At 52.0% G+C, this 16016-nt stretch overlaps 2 protein-coding genes and 1 long non-coding RNA gene across 4 annotated transcripts in view; 1 reads left to right on the top strand and 2 right to left on the bottom strand.

Moving 5' to 3' along the window:
* Positions 1–10184: 10184 nt before the first annotated feature.
* On the top strand, positions 10185–13895 carry LOC105500351 (chromosome unknown open reading frame, human C19orf60). 2 transcript variants are annotated; one of them, XM_011925816.1, is made up of 5 exons: positions 10185–10381; positions 10475–10557; positions 10958–11162; positions 12406–12485; positions 13668–13895. In XM_011925816.1, the coding sequence occupies exons 1-5, from the start codon at positions 10283–10285 to the stop codon at positions 13738–13740; spliced, it is 540 nt and encodes a 179-aa protein (XP_011781206.1). In that variant the 5' UTR covers positions 10185–10282; the 3' UTR covers positions 13741–13895. The 2 variants fall into 2 exon arrangements, with proteins under 2 accessions (XP_011781206.1, XP_011781205.1); XM_011925815.1 differs by having other exon boundaries at positions 10283–10381; positions 10892–11162.
* Positions 13206–13895, bottom strand: LOC105500350. Its single transcript, XR_001000018.1, has 2 exons — positions 13306–13895; positions 13206–13273 (listed from the first exon to the last, which is right to left on the bottom strand). It is a non-coding gene; the product is annotated as an uncharacterized LOC105500350 (long non-coding RNA).
* A 946-nt stretch (positions 13896–14841) lies between these two features.
* The window catches only part of CRLF1 (cytokine receptor-like factor 1), a 7238-nt gene continuing 6063 nt past the window's right edge, over positions 14842–16016 (bottom strand). Inside the window, exons 8-10 of the mRNA XM_011925916.1 lie at positions 15845–16016; positions 15664–15706; positions 14842–15182 (exon numbers count right to left, since the gene is read on the bottom strand). Of these exons, the coding sequence (XP_011781306.1) occupies positions 15169–15182; positions 15664–15706; positions 15845–16016 (229 nt within the window). The 3' untranslated portion in view covers positions 14842–15168. The remainder of the gene's footprint in view (positions 15183–15663; positions 15707–15844) is intronic.

Consider the following 16016-nt stretch of genomic DNA (forward strand, 5'->3'; position numbering starts at 1 on the left):
CCCATGGCTTATTCTAATGTAGATGGGCAACAATACAAATATACAGGACCTGTTCCTCATATTCGATACCCAAGGCAACACCCAGGACAATATAGTGTGTGCCAATGGTTACTGGAAGGCTTAGGCCATTTTCTGTCGTCCCCACCTCACTGGGAACCATATCACCAATCATCTCTCTGGTTTGGGATCAGCAATCCGAACTGTGGAGTTCTTCCATTTGGGGTACCACTCGCATTCGTGGGAGTTAAGTAATGTAATAGACCATCAACAGGGAGATCAAAAGTCGTATTCTTATGATGGAAAGTTGGGACAAAAGGCCTTAGTACATGAGATGCCATTTCAGCCTTGGCCCAATGCCCCGTTGCCCCCCCATCTTAAAATTGCTATGTCTATGTACAATCTTAGAGTTCATCTTACTGGGAAGATGAGGGAAGTATAAACTATAATACCATCCTGCAACTACATCTGTTTTGTGAACGAGAAGGCAAGTGGAGCGAGGTACCATATGTTCAGACCTTCTTCTCATTAAGGGATAACCCACGATTGTGTCAGACATGTAACCTGCACGCCACAGGGAGTCCTGGGGCAGTTTCAAGTTCAGAAATATGCTAATTGGAGCCTTGTTAACCACCTAAGAATACACCCCGAACTTAGAACCCACTAACTAGAGCAAAAACTGTTTCCGTCGTACTGGTAAGAGGCCACTAAACCCAGCAGCCTGGCCTCCTTTGTGGCTAAGAAGGGAGGGAAAAGAGTCTGGTTGAAACTGCTACGTCGGTAAGCACAATTAAATCCGATAAGCAGGGTTCCATGGGTGGTTGTGCACCCTGGAAAAAGGACACTAAAACAGTAGGGGACGCCCTAGAATCAGTGTCCACTGGGAATGACTAGGGGTGCGGGCATCCCTATGCTTTCCTTTCAGATGGGAGATGTTCCCTCCAAAGCGAAGTCGCCCCTGAGGTGTATTCTGAATAACTGGGACCAATTTGATTCCCAGACATTGAAGAAGCAGCAGCTGATATTTTTCTGCAGCACTGCCTGGCCACAATATCCTCTTCCAGGAGGAGAACAATGGCCACCTGAGGGAAGCATAAACTATAATACCATCCTGCAACTACATCTGTTTTGTAAACGAGAAGGCAAGTGGAGCGAAGTACCATATGTTCAGACCTTCTCATTAAGGGATAACCCACGATTGTGTAAGACATGGAACATGCACACCACAGGGAGTCCTCAAAGTCTATACCCCATACCCAGGCCTCCCCACGGCTCCTCCTACTAATGCTGAACCCTCTCTGGCTTCTACAGCCCAAAAGGGAAAAAAGAGCCAAGAGACCCCATTGGCCCCTGGCTATGTTCTCTTCAGGCTGTAAGAGGGGAATTTGGCCCAACCCGAGTACATGTTCCCTTTTCCCTCTCTGATCTAAAGCAAATTAAGACAGACTTAAGAAAGTTCTCGGCCGGGCGTGGTGGCTCAAGCCTGTAATCCCAGCACTTTGGGAGGCCGAGACGGGCGGATCACGAGGTCAGGAGATCGAGACCATCCTGGCTAACACAGTGAAACCCCGTCTCTACTAAAAATACAAAAAACTAGCCGGGCGAGGTGGCGGGCGCCTGTAGTCCCAGCTACTCGGGAGGCTGAGGCAGGAGAATGGCGTAAACCCGGGAGGCGGAGCTTGCAGTGAGCTGAGATCCGGCCACCGCACTCCAGCCCGGGTGACAGAGCAAGACTCCGCCTCAAAAAAAAAAAAGTTCTCAGATGACTCCGACAGATACATAGATGTCCTACAGGGTCTGGGACAATCTTTTGACCTTTCCTGGAGAGAGGTCATGTTACTGCTTGATCAGACCCTAACCTCTGATGAGAAGAATGCTGCTTTAACAGCAGCCTGAGAGTTTGGGGATACCTGGTACCTCAGTTAAGTAAGTGATAGAATGACATGAGAAGAGAGAGCGGTTTCCTACTGGCCGGCAAGCAGTCTCCAGTATGGATCCCCACTGGGACCCTGACTCAGATCATGGGGACTGGAGTCACAAACATTTACTGACCTGTTTCCTAGAAGGGTTAAGGAGAACTAGGAAAAAGCCCATGAACTATTCAATAATGTCTACCGTAACCCAAGGGAAGGAAGAAAACCCTACTGCCTTCCTCGAAAGACTGAGGGAGGCCTTGAGAAAGTATACTCCCCTGTCACCAGATTCCCTCAAAGGCCAGTTAATTTTAAAGGACAAATTTATTACTCAGTCAGCTGCAGACATTAGGAAAAAGCTCCAAAAGTTAGCCTTGGGCCCCGAGCAAAATTTGGAGGCATCATTAAACCTGGCAACCTCGGTGTTCTATAATAGGGACCAAGAGGAACAGGCCGAAAAGGAAAAGCGAGATAAAAGAAAGGCTGCAGCTTTAGTCATGGCCCTCAGACAAACAAACCTTGGCAGTTCAGAGAGGAGAAAAAAATAGAGCAGGCCAATCGCCCAGCAGGGCTTGTTATCAGTGCAGTTTACAAGGACACTTTAAAAAAGATTGTCCAGTGAGAAATAAGCCACCATCTCACCCATGTCCACTATGCCAAGGTGATCACTGGAAGGCACACTGTCTCAGAGGATGAAGGTTCTCATCAACCAGATGATCCAGCAACAGGACAGAGGGTGCCTGGGGCAAGCGCCAGCTCTATCATCACCCTCACAGAGCCCCGGGTAAGTTTAACCATTGAGGGCCAGGAAATCGACTTTCTCCTGGACACTGGTGCGGCCTTCTCAGTTCTACTGTCCTGCCCTGGATGGCTGTCCTCAAGATCTGTTACCATCCAAGGGATCCTGGAACAACCTGTAACCAGGTGTTTCTCCCACCCCTTAGCTGTAACTGGGAAACCTTAATTTTCTTGCATGCCTTTCTCGTCATGCCCGAGAATCCCACACCTTTACTGGGGAGGAACATACTAGCCAAAGCAGGAGCTATCATCTGTATGAATACAGGGAACAAAACATCTATCTGTTGTCCCCTACTTGAGGAAGAACTCAACCCTGAGGTTTGGGCATTAGAAGGACAATTTGGAAGGGCAAAGAATGCCTGTCCAGTCCAAATCAAACTAAAAGACCCCACCTCTTTCCTTTACCAAAGACAATACCCCCTAAGACCTGAAGCTCAAAAGGGATTACAAGGTATTGTTAAAAATTTAAAAGCCCAAGGCCTAGTAAGATGTTGTAACAGCCCCTGTAAGGACCCCAATTCTAGGGTTACAAAAACCAAACAGTCAATGGAGGTTGGTGCAGGACCTCAGGCTCATGAATGAGGCCGTAATTCCTTTATACCCAGCTGTACTCAACCCTTATACATTACTCTGTCAAATACCAGAAGAAGCAGAGTGGTTTACAGTCCTGAATCTTAAAGAGGCCTTTTTCTGTATCCCTCTACACCCTGACTCTCAATTCCTATTTGCCTTTGAGGATCCCTCAGATCAAACATCTCAGCTCACCTGGACAGTCTTGCGCCAGGGATTTAGAGATAGCCTTCACCTGTTTAGCCAAGCATTCGCCCAAGATTTAAGTCACTTCTCGCACCCAGGGACCCTCATTCTTCAATATATGGATGACTTATGTCTAGCTACCTGTTCCGAGACCCTGTGCCATCAGGCTACCCAAGATCTTTTAAACCTTCTAGCTGATCGAGGTTACAAAGTATCTAAATCAAAGGCCCAGCTTTGTTTACAGCAGGTTAAATACCTAGGGCTGGTTTTGGCTAAAAGAACCAGGGCTCTCAGCAAAGAACGTATCCAGTCTATACTGGCTTATCCTCACGCTAAGACATTAAAACAGTCATGAGAGTTTCTTGGAATAACCAGCTTTTGCTGACTGTGGATCCCCAGATGTGGCGAAATGGCCAGGCCACTTTACACTCTAATTAAGGAGACCCAAAAAGCTAACACTCATTTGATAGAATGGGGACCAGAGGCAGAGGCAGCCTTCAGAACCCTAAAACAGGCCCTAACACAAGCCCCAGTTTTGAGTCCAGCTACGGGACAAAATTTCTCTTTATATGTCACAGAAAGAATGGGAATATCTCTTGGAGTCCTTACCCAGACTCGAGGGACTACCATACAGCCAGTAGCATACTTGAGAAAAGAAATTGATGTGGTAGCAAAGGGTTGGTCTCATTGTCTACGGGTGGTAGCTGCAGTGGCCATTTTAGTATCAGAGGCCGTCAAAATAATACAAGGGAGAGACCTCACTGTATGGACTACTCATGATGTAAATGACATGCTAACTGCTAAAGGAGATTTGTGGCTGTCAGACAATCGCCTACTTAGGTACCAGGCCTTATTACTTGAGGGACCAGTGCTTCAGATGCGCACTTGTGCAGCTCTTAACCTGGCTTTCTCCCAGAAAATGAAGGACCAATAGAACATGACTGTCAACAGGTCATAGCGCAAACTTAGGCTGCCCGGGAGGATCTTTTAGAGGTCCCCTTAACCAACCCTGACCTCAACCTATATACTGATGGAAGTTCATTTGTAGAAAAGGGATTACGAAGGGCAGAATATGCCATAGTTAGTGATAAAGCACTAGTTGAAAGTGGGCCCCTTCCCCCAGGGACCAGCGCCCAGTTAGCAGAACTGGTGGCGCTTACCCGAGCTTTAGAGCTGGGAAAGGGAAAAAGAATAAATATGTATATGGACAGCAAATGTGCTTATCTAGTTCTACATGCCCATGCTGCCATATGGAAAGAAAGGGAGTTCCTAACCTCCGGAGGAACACCCATTAAATACCATGAAAAAATTATGAAATTATTATATGCAGTACAAAAACCCAAGGAAGTGGCAGTCTTGCACTGCCGAGGCCATTGGAAAGGCGAAGGAAAGGAGGCAGAAGGAAATTGCTGGGCAGATGCCAAGGCCAAAGTTGCCACAAGACGGGACCGCCCATTAGAAACACCTATGGAGGGACCCTTGGTATGGGATAACCCCCTTCAGGAGACCAGGCCTGAACGGAATGGGGACTTTCACAGGGACATAGTTTTCTCCCTTAGGGATGGCTAGCTACTGAGGAGGAAAAGGTGCTCATATCCGCAGCTAATCAATGGAAAATACTTAAAACCCTTCACCAAACATTCCATATGGGTATTGAGTATGCCCATCAAATAGCCAAATCTCTGTTCACTGGACGAGATCTCCTTAAAACTATCCAGCAGATAGTCAAGGCCTGCGAAGTGTGCCAAAGGAATGACCCCTTGGTCCATCACCAGCCCCCTCAGGGAGAACAAAGGACAGGCCACTACCCTGGAGAGGACTGGCGGTTAGATTTCACTCATATGCCTAAGTCACAAGGACTTCAATACTTACTAGTTTGTGTTGATACCTTCACGAATTGGGTTGAAGCCTTCCCCTGTAAGACAGAAAAGGCCCAGGAGGTAATCAAAACCCTGGTCCATGAAATAATTCCTAGATTTAGACTTCCCGTAGTTTACAAAGTGATAATGGCCTGGCTTTCAGAACCATGGTGACTCAGGGAATTTCCAAGACGCTAGGGATACAATATCACCTTCCTTGTGCCTGGGGACCACAGTCCTCAGGGAAAGTCAAGAAGATGAATGAAATACTCAAAAGACACTTAAGGAAATTAACACATGAAACTCACCTCCCATAGCCTGCCTACCTTCTTGCCCATAGCATTATTAAGGATCCGAAATTCTCCCTACAAGATAGGACTCAGTCCTTATGAAATGCTATATGGACGGCCTTTTCTCACAAACGACCTCTTACTTGATCAAGAAACTGCCAACTTAGTCAAGGACATAACTTCTTTGGCTAGGTACCAACAAATCCTTAAGACATTACCCGAGGGATGTCACCGAGAAAAGGGAAAAGCATTGTTCCATCCCGGGCATCTAGTATTAGTCAAGTCCCTCCCCTCTACCTCCCCATCCCTAAATCTATCCTGGGAAGGACGATATTCAGTTACCCTCTCCACTCCAACTGCAGTCAAGGTGATTGGAGTGGAGTCTTGGATCCACCACACCCGAATCAAACCTTGGACACAGCCTGAAAAACCCACAGAATCATTAGTTCGGGAATCTAAGAGTCAGCCAGACAAAACTTCTTATACCTGCGAGTCATTGGAAGACCTACATATCCTCTTTCAGAAGGAAAAACCACAGGAAATTAATCAGTGCTCATAAGTTCTACCTCAGTTCTTGTTTTAAAAACAGCATGTACTCTAACATTCTATCTTTCCTTGCCTTTGCCCAAGTCTTAACCTTTTCCCTTTCAACCTCTTCCCCTAATCTTGAGGGAGTTATAAACATGTCCTCCAGGTTTTTCTTGTTTTGTTTTTTTTTTTTTGAGAAGGAGTCTCGCTCTGTCGCCCAGGCTGGAGTGCAGTGGCCGGATCTCAGCTCACTGCAAGCTCCGCTTCCCGGGTTTACGCCATTCTCCTGCCTCAGCCTCCAAAGTAGCTGGGACTACAGGCGCCCGCCACCTCGCCCGGCTAGTTTTTTGTATTTTTTAGTAGAGACGTGGTTTCACCGTGTTAGCCAGGATGATCTCAATCTCCTGACCTCGTGATCCACCCGTCTCAGCCTCCCAAAGTGCTGGGTTTACAGGCTTGAGCCACCGCGCCCGGCCGTCCTCCAGGTTTTTATTTGAAGCACATCCCAGCCAGAGTAACTCATCCTGTTGGGTTTGTATGAACGCTCATTCCCCCTTATATACAGCAGTTCTGGCCCCCCTCAACATATGGGTGGAAAGCTCTGCAGCCTTATATATAGCTAACACTTCTAAGGGCCCAGGGTTTTTTCATCCTAGTGATAGGTCCAATTTCCCTGACAGGGCTCAAGCAGCCTTAAAAGCAGCCGCTGCCATTCTCCGACAATTCACTATATCAGTCATCCCAATCATAGGTTCTATGGGCACAATAACCTCCTTCTCTTCGCCTCCACTCCTTTGTATCTCCCGTCAAGTGTTCCCAGGATTACAAGACGTGGGACACATGGCTGGCTGCAACTATACACTTCCCTTGGATCTAGACTTCAAATATTCCAATTCCTACAGTACCACTACTGGCACCCCTACGTTTTGTGGAAATAAACATGAGCTCCTTGGAAACCCTATTTCAGTCACCTGTCCCTTAAGATTTACCAACCAGCCGGGCGTGGTGGCTCAAGCCTGTAATCCCAGCACTTTGGGAGGCCGAGACGGGTGGATCACAAGGTCAGGAGATCGAGACCATCCTGAGCTACACGGTGAAGCCCCGTCTCTACTAAAAAAAAATACAAAAAACTAGCCGGGCGAGATGGCGGGCGCCTGTAGTCCCAGCTACTCGGGAGGCTGAGGCAGGAGAATGGCGTAAACCCAGGAGGCGGAGCTTGCAGTGAGCCGAGATAGCGCCACTGCACTCCAGCCTGGGCGACAGAGCTAGACTCCGTCTCCAAAAAAAAAAAAAAAAAAGATTTACCAACCCAAGCCAAATAATTTCCCCACCAGAGGCCAAAACAAGCAATTACTGCTGGGGCAGACTTCCCTTTGCCCAGAATATTCCCCTCCTGGGACTTTGTTCCTCTCTCACAGGCGAAGGGTTAAAAAAACCCCATTGCTCCCTGCTTCCTGTCTGTGGAGCATGAGTTTTTCTGACTGCTGCTAGCCACCGGTTTGCCTTAGAGGAATCCCTTAATATGTCCTTGGCAAATTATATTCAGCTCCAACCGCTAGGAAGTCGTCCATTTGTCCCAAACTCTTGAATCATGGGAACGAGAAATGAATTTAGACCAACCCCAGCCCTTACGAGATTTTCAGCTACAGGGGTGTATAGAACCCTGACAAGGAGTTTTCTTTGTGTGTGGAAGATCCTTCTATATTTGCCTCCCACCAACTGGACAGGAACTTGTACTTTAGCCTACATAGTACCTCCTGTGACTTACTCCTTTTCAGAAGAGGCAGTAGCTGTGCCCATTCATGGTAAGCTTCAGCGGAGAGCAATCTCACTACTTCCTCTATTGGCTGGTTTAGGATTTACTACCACCCTAAGAACTGGAACCGCTGGGCTCACAGTGTCCTTAACTCTCTCTGAAGAACTAAGTGAAAGCCTAGATGAAATCTCTCTCCAACTTACTCAAATCCAGGACCAAACAGACTCATTAGTAGCCATGGTTCTCCAGAACCGGCGAGCACTAGATCTCCTCACTGCTGAAAGGGGAGGAACATGCCTTTTTCTCAGCGAGGAGTGTTGTGTTTTTGTCAGTAAATCAGGCATAGTCAGAGATGGAATTAAATGACTTCAGAATAGAGCCAGCAGACTACACAGTGGGACAACCGAAGCTACCTCAGGGTTCTCACAGCGTGTTCTCTCCTGTCTTCTTCCATTTTTAGGTCCCCTCCTTATTCTAGGAGTAACCTTTGGCCCATGTCTTTTCAATTCCCTCATCCGCTTCGTTTCTTCCCGAATAGAATCAATGAAACTAGAAATGGTACTGCAGATGGAACCTTGGATAACTTCAACCAACACCTATTATCAGCACCCTAGACGGCCAGCCCATACCCGGACGTTGACACCCAAACCACCTCTCACGAGGAAACCTCAGCTACAGGACCCCTTCCTTCTATGCCCCTATTTAGCAGGAAGCAATTAGAGCCGTCATTGTCCCACACCCCAACAGCAATTGGGCTCTCCTGTTGAGAGAAGGGATTGAGGGGTGGAGTCGGTGGGACTTTCTGGGCCAGTTCAGGGATTTTCACAAAAGACCCCTGTGACTCAGGGTTTTGAGTTCTTAACCAGTGGTGTGAAGGATTCAAAATTAACCACTCCAGGCCGGGTACGGTGGCTCACGCCTGTAATCCCAGCACTTGGGAGCCCGAGGCAGGTGGATCACGAGGTCAGGAGATTGAGACGATTCTGGTCAACACGGTGAAACCCCGTCTCTACTAAAAATACAAAAAATTAGCTGGGCATGGTGGCACCCTGTAGTCCCAGCTACTCAGGAGGCTGAGGCAGGAGAATGGCATGAACCCGGGAGGCGGAGCTTGCAGTGAGCCGAGATGGCGCCACTGCACTCCAGCCTGGGTGACAGAGCAAGACTGTCTCAAAAAAAAAAAAAATAATAATAATAATAACCACTCCAAGGGAAGATTGAAAAAAGAACCACTCTCAATGGACAAAAAGAAAGGGGAGGGGGTAACACCGGGATATAAGCCCTAGCGAGCCAGTAACTGCAACCCTTCTGGGTCCCCTTCCAGCTTGTGGAAGCTTTCCTTTCGCTTTGTTCAATAAACTGCGCTGCTGCTCACTCTTCCGGTCTGTGGACTCTTTTTGAGCTGTAACACACACTGCAAAGGTCCACAGCTTCATTCTTCAAAGTTAGTGAGACCACGAACCCATCGACAGGAAAAACTCCCAACTCACTAACAGCCTAGTCCCTTCCCCCTTGAAGGCTGGTGTCTGTCACCCCATACCTGAGCTGGTCCCTCTTCACTAGGTTAGGCTACCAGCATCTTCCTGCTCCTCCGGCTGGGCCCCTGGAGGAGGAAGCTTTCCAAAGCTCAATCTAGCCCTTGGATCCCTCCAGCAGGAAGCTCCAAGGCCTTCTCTGTACTTTGAGGTCGTACTGGCCCCTGCTATGCCCCAGGCTCAGGGCTATTACATAGGACACCCAATTCAATTCGGAGGGCTGTTGACACCGTCCCTGTCACTGAATCTTGTCTTCACCCCTGTGATTCTCTGGAGAGCCAGTGAATCTCTGTTAATGTCGGTGGAGTTCCAGCCACTGCACTTTTATTGAGGCAGTCTCACTGTGGCTCCGGCTGGAGTGCAGTGGCATGGTCATAGCTCATGGCAGCCCCCAATTCCCAGGCTCAAGCAATCCTCCCACCTTCAGCCTCCCGAGTAGCTGGGACTATAGGCGGGAGCCACCATGTCGGGCTGTTTTTTCTGTAGAGAGCGGGCCTCCCTAGGTTGCCCAGGCTTACTTAACGCTCTTGAATGTCAAAACCCACGCTCAATACCCGCTTCACGTGGAAGTCGGTGTTGAGATACAAGCATAGAAACGAACTCAGGCTAACAGCTGTTCTGTATTCAGAGCCGCACATTCAAGGAAAAACGCGATCGCTGGACGGGAACAAGAAGGGTGGGTGGAGGATAGAGGGCTTGCTTGGGCGGCCCGCGGTCTTGGCTCCCCTTTCTTCCCAGAGGTCTCGTGGCTGGCCAGCCGCAGGGTGGGGGTCCGTGGACCTCCCGGCCTGTAGGGGGCGTCGGACGCAGTGGAAGGACCTGCTCCGGAGCCTGGCCAGGCTGCGCAGTCATGATCACCGAGACCGCGGCGGAGCCCACGGTCCCTGCAGTGCCCGCTGCTGAGGAGGCCACCGCAGCTCCGGGACGCAAGGAGCCGGCGTGGCCCTGGGTGAGTCCACGCCCGAGCGGGAACAGGCGCGGGGCGGGCGGCTCAGACCCAGGGGCGCCGGTTACATACCCCAGCCGTGCCCCCGCCCCGCAGAAAGACGCCCCGATCCGGACGCTGGTGCAGCGCATCCACCAGCTGCAGGCTGAGCGCGCGCAGGGCTTCCGCCGACTGGAGGAGTGAGTGGGGGTGCGCAGGGGTTCAGGGTTCAGTTCCCCGCCCGCTGTGGGCGTGGGCGTGCTTTCGGCGGGCGTGCCTGGAGGAAGAGCTGGGTCCTCGCGCGGCTGCAGAGTCAGATGGGGCGGGGATTTCGGAGCACCAGTCCTCACCTTCACGAGAAAGGCCCCACAGCACGTCCTCACTACCCGATGACCCACTCCTCGTGGCTTCTCTTTCCTCCCCAAGAGCAGGGGTGGGCCTATCTGGGGTTCCCCTGCGGGAGTCAGGAAGCGTCCTTCCTACCTACCAGTCCTCCTCTCTGGGGTCCGGGAACACTTCCTGGGGGCCGTTTGGGTGGTTGGCGCGGGTGCAGAGCCTGAGAGCCTGGGGGCGCGGCCTCAGGGTCCCCACCTGCCGCAGAGGCCACCGCCAGTACCTGCGCAGCGGCCCGGACTACGACTTCGCGCGCTACCGGAGCACAGTGCACGAGGTGACTCAGGCCTTCGCCGCCGCCTCGCGGGAGGTGCTGGCGGTGGAAGCAGAGCTGGCCGGGCCTCGCAGGCAGCCGCTGCTCGCCAGCCACGTGCGCAGCCTGCAGGAGCTGGAGCAGACGCGGCTGGGCACGGTGAGACCACCACCCATTCCCTGCCGTGTCTCTAGGACCCTGGCCGGTTCCTCTTGTGGCGCACCCCTGGTTGGTGGACTGGGGGGTGGTCCCGGTATCCCATACACAGACCTCACCCCTTACTGTCCCACATCAATCCTCTATTAAGTCTTCACTTGAGGATTCTTGGACCTTGCCCTTGCTGTTTATCCCCAATTTTTTTTCCAAGTTTTGTCCTTATTCCCAGAGCACTCCCACTTTCTCCCAGCCCCGCCTAAATGCTATTCCAGCATGCCCAGATCCCGCCCCAACAATGCTCCACCCACACTCTTCCGCTTCTCCTGTCCCACCCTCAACCTCCCGTAGATACAGGCGAGGGGCTTCCCAGGCTACGCCTCCTCCGTATTCCTCCATCACAGCTTTAGTTTTTTTGCCTATTTCTCTCTTGGGATCCGCCTACTAGGCCCTGCAACCCTGCGTGTGTGTGTGTGTGTGTGTGTGGGAGGGAGGGGGTGGCTGGTCACATCTACGTGAAGCTACACCCACACCGAGATCTGCTCTGGAATTCCTAGGCCACGCCCACCATGAGCTACCCATCTCAGCCTCTTTTTGGCCTTTTTTCTTTTCCTTTTTTAAAGGCAGGGTCTCGCTCTTGTCACCCAGGCTAGAGTGCAATGGCTCGATCTCGGCTAACTGCAACCTCTGCCTCCCGGGTTCAAGCAATTCTCCTGCCTAAGCCTCCTGAGTAGCTGGGCCCCGCCACGCCCGGCTAATTTTTGTATTTTTTTTTAGTAGAGACAGGGTTTTGCCATATGGGCAAGGCTGGTCTCGAACTCTGGGTTTCAAGCGATCCGCCCTCCTCGGCTTTCCAGAGTGCTGGGATTTCAGGCGTGAGCCACCGCGTCCAGCCTTTTTGGCCTACTTTTATCCTGGGATTATACCAGTAACACCCTGGGTCCAGTCCTTGAGACCATGAGGCGCAGCCTAACTCACCCCTACGGCCACTGCCTGGCTAAGACGTCACTTTTCTTCCCAGGCCACGCCCACATCGCGCTCAGCACTGCCTCTGGCATGCTCGCTGTCTGTCTTCTGAGAGCCGCTCTAAACTGAATTTCGGACTCTTCCTACACAAAGCACTGCCCCTTGTGGTTCTACCCGGGCACTGCCTTTCTGGGTGCCTCTGTCGTTTCCTGAACATCCTGGGAGGGCAGGGGGTGGCTTCTGCCGGTGGAGACATCCTTCGCGTTGCTCATTCCCCCACCAGGTGGCCCTGCTGCAGCTGATGGAGACGCCAGAGCTGGCGGGGCAGGAGGACGCTGTACAGATGCACCAGCTGAAAATGAAGTGAGCGCTGCTGCCCAAGCCACCTGGCTATGCTCGATTTGCACCAGGGTTGGCACGGTCAGACCCAGCAGAGGAACCCTCTGCCTCTGTACAATGGTGTTCTCATCTGGTGGCCCTCAGATACACACTTCCCCAGAGGGCATAGTCGTGAAACTTCACATCAGTTTCACCGTGCATTGCTGGGACGCTGCTGTATACCTTGACACATGCCAATCCTGCACACGTGGCTGTCCGTGGAGCTTGGATATTGTCGCCCATGCCCCACTGAGCACAAACCTTCAGATGCCTGTTCTCAGCCGCCAAGCACACACACTCATGTACATACACATTTGACAGAGTCATGCTTCATAACCTCCTGATGCTACACATCCCACCAAGATGGCCCTTTTTTTTTTCTTTTTTGCTGAGACGGAGTGTCACTCTGTCGCCAGGCTGAAGTGCAGTGGCGTGATCTCAGCTGCCTGCAACCTCCGCCTCCCGGGTTCAAATGAATCCCCTGCTTCAGCCTCCCAAGTAGCTGGGACTACAGACATGTGCCCCACACCCAGCTAATGTTTTGTATTTTAGTAGAGATGGAGTTTCACCATGTTGGCCAGGATGGTCTCGATCTCCTGACCTCGTGATCTGCCCGCCTCAGCCTCCCAAAGTGCTGGGATTACAGGCCTAAGCCAGCACTCCCGGTCCTTTTTTTTTTTTCCCCGTTTTTTCTTTCTATTTTTTGAGACAGTCTTGCTCTGTCGCCCAGGCTAGAGTGCAGTGGCGCGATCTTGGCTCACCGCAACCTCTGCCTCCCAGGTTCAAGCGATTCTTCTGCCTCAGCCTCCCAAGTAGCTTGAATTACAGATGCCCACCCCCAAGCTTGGCTAGTTCTTGTATTTTTAGTAAAGATGGGGTTTTGCCATGTTGGCCAGACTGGTTTTGAACTCCTGACCTCAGGTGATCTGCCTGCCTCATCCCAAAATGCTGGATTACACGCATAAGCCACCGTGCCCAGAGCCCAGATGGCCTTTTCTCTCAGCCCACTGTGACCTATGGGGCCACCCCTTCTCCCAAGCACCTAAGCGATCCCTCCGTGCTGCCTGGAGCTTTGACGGCGGGCAGGAGGCCCCGGGGCTCACCACAGCCGCAGCAGCTAATTCGCCCCATCTGGGTTTTATTTATAGTTCCCATCCGCTCTTGTAGGGTAATTAAAACCATGGAGGCGATCAGCGAGGTTCTCCAGGACCTCAGGTTTGATGCGGAATCTGCCGAGTGATGGCGGCTCCCCAGGGATGCGCCGAGGGAGATGGGAAAAGGGGCGGATGGCGTCCAGCCCAGCCCTAACCGCCATCTGGCTGGGGTCGCGCCCCACTGCGCTGCTGACCTTCCTGCAGTTCGAGACACCTCCCACAATAAAAAGGTCTTCCTCTGCAGCCGCTCTGCCATCTCTGTGTCCTAGGGTACTGCAGCCAGTGTGCCTGGGGAGGGGGGGACCCCCACAGGGCCAGGGATTATGGGTAGAAGACTCCCACCCCCACAGGGCCAGGGATTATGGGTAGAAGACTCCCACCCTCCCTAGAAACTCAGGGTTTTTTTTACTTGAGACAGGGTCTTGCTCTGTCACCCAGACTGGAGTGCAGTGGTGAGATTATGGCTCACTGCAGCCTCGGCTTCCCCCAGCTCAAGCGATCCTCCTGCCTCAGCCTCCCAAGTAGCTGGGACTACAGGCACATGCCACCATGAGCCCAGTTCATTTTTTTTTTTTTTTTTTTTTTGAGATAGAGTTTTGCTCTTGTTGCCCAGGCTGGAGTACAGTGGTACCATCTCGGCTCACTGCAACCTGCACCTCCTGGGTTCAAGTGATTCTCCTGCCTCAGCCTCCTGAGTAGTTGGTTGGGATTATGGCTATGTGCCACCACGCCCAGCTATTTTGTATTTTTAGTAGAGATGGGGTTTCTCTATGTTGGTCAGGGTGGTCTCCAGCTCCTGACCTCATTTGGTCCATCTGCCTTAGCCTCCCAAAGTGCTGGGATTACAGGCGTGAGCCACCGTGCCCAGCCGATTTTTTGCTTTTAGTAAAGATGAGGTCTCCCTTTGTTGCCCAGGCTGGTCTCCAACTCCTGGCCTCGAGCAATGCTTCCAGCTTGGCCTCCCAAAGTTCTGGGATTACAGGCATGAACCTTCAGGACCAGCCAACTCAGGTATTTTGAATCACATTCTCCAAGGAGTTCAGAATCAGACCTTGCAAAGACAGTCTGAAATCCTGGGACATGAAAATTCTAATCTCAAAGGGTCATTAAGATGCCTCACATTCCCCTAAAATCTTACAGCCCCCACCCCAGGCCAGGTAGGCCCCAAACTCACCTTCACAATCACAGCACCTAAATAGCTCATTTATTTAAAAGGACTCTTTTGGAGGGGCCCTAGGTAGCGGGGAGTAATGACTCCCCTTCTCACCCCCAGCCCTGGCAGGGGTTCTAGGCAACTCAACCAACCCTCACACACACACACACCCACTGGGGTGCACCCAAAGGTGGCCTCACGTGGGAGTCAGAGCTGTTATGGCCGTTGGAGCTCAGTGGCCACCCCAGCTCCTGCTGAGGGTGGCTCAGGTGCCCTGAAGTGAGGGTACAGAGGTGGCCCCAGTTTGGGTTCGGCCTCTGCGTCTCCATGTGGCAGGGAGGGTGGCCTGCGCCCCTAGAGCTTATCTGGCAGGACCTGCAGGCAGAGGGGAAGCCGAGCTAAGCAGGGAGGCCGGGAGAGGGCCGCATCACAGAGCCACTGAAGGAGCCCTCATTCGGGTCCTGTTCCCACCGCTTCTGGCTGTGTGACTTTGGGCAGGATCCTGCCCCTCTCTGGGCCTTGGTGAGGCTATCTGAGCTGCAGGTAAAGCACTTGGCGCGGGGCCAGTAAGCAGTAGGCGCCCATACGTGCTAACTAGGGTGAGTATGTTCATTCATTTCGGAGGAGATTCCACTTCGGACATTTTCAGGGCATTGAATGTTCTTAGGCTAAAGGAGACAATGCCAGTTATACAGTAAGTGCTAAATAAATGCTGATAAATAACGAAGAGGATGGATTCCATCTCAGCGACTCTAAGGCTGGGGTTGGGAGGCGTGGGGGTGTGAACAAGAACTGCAGCCACCGGAAGGGGCCCTCCCCTTGCTCCCTCCCGCACACCCATTCAGGCCCACCTTACCTCTCGTCGTGCCCCGTCTGCCCGAGGGCAGGATCCCCTCGTCCTGTGCTTGGAAGGAAGGCAGAGGTGTCGTGGGGGCTGCAGACCTGCGTCCACAGCCTGCTTTCTCCCCCCTCCCCTGTTTCCTGGGCCCCCCAGCTCCCTGTCCCCACCCCCACGCCCGCGGGTCCCTCCTTCCTACCTGGTTGCGGGTTTTGTGCGACTTCTGCATCCAGGCACGCCACTGGTCGTAGAGGCGGAAGCTGAGGTTGGAGCAGTACGCGTGCTTCTTGAGCCAGCCCAGGAACTGCTTGAGCTCGCGCCGCACCGGCCCCGAGCTCGGCTCTCCGCCCCGCGGCTCGCACGCCCCGCCG

The sequence above is a fragment of the Colobus angolensis genome, unplaced genomic scaffold (genome assembly GCF_000951035.1).
Source record: "Colobus angolensis palliatus isolate OR3802 unplaced genomic scaffold, Cang.pa_1.0 Scaffold66, whole genome shotgun sequence".
Classification (NCBI taxonomy): Eukaryota; Metazoa; Chordata; class Mammalia; order Primates; family Cercopithecidae; genus Colobus; species Colobus angolensis.

Bases quoted from the DNA above. Each gene is read 5' to 3' on its own strand.
- LOC105500351 (XM_011925815.1), top strand. From the start codon at position 10,283: ATGATCACCGAGACCGCGGCGGAGCCCACGGTCCCTGCAGTGCCCGCT. The intron at 10,558-10,891 runs GTGAGTGGGGGT...GGGGCCGTTTGG, and splicing joins GGCTTCCGCCGACTGGAGGA to GTGGTTGGCGCGGGTGCAGA. The intron at 11,163-12,405 runs GTGAGACCACCA...TTCCCCCACCAG, and splicing joins AGCAGACGCGGCTGGGCACG to GTGGCCCTGCTGCAGCTGAT.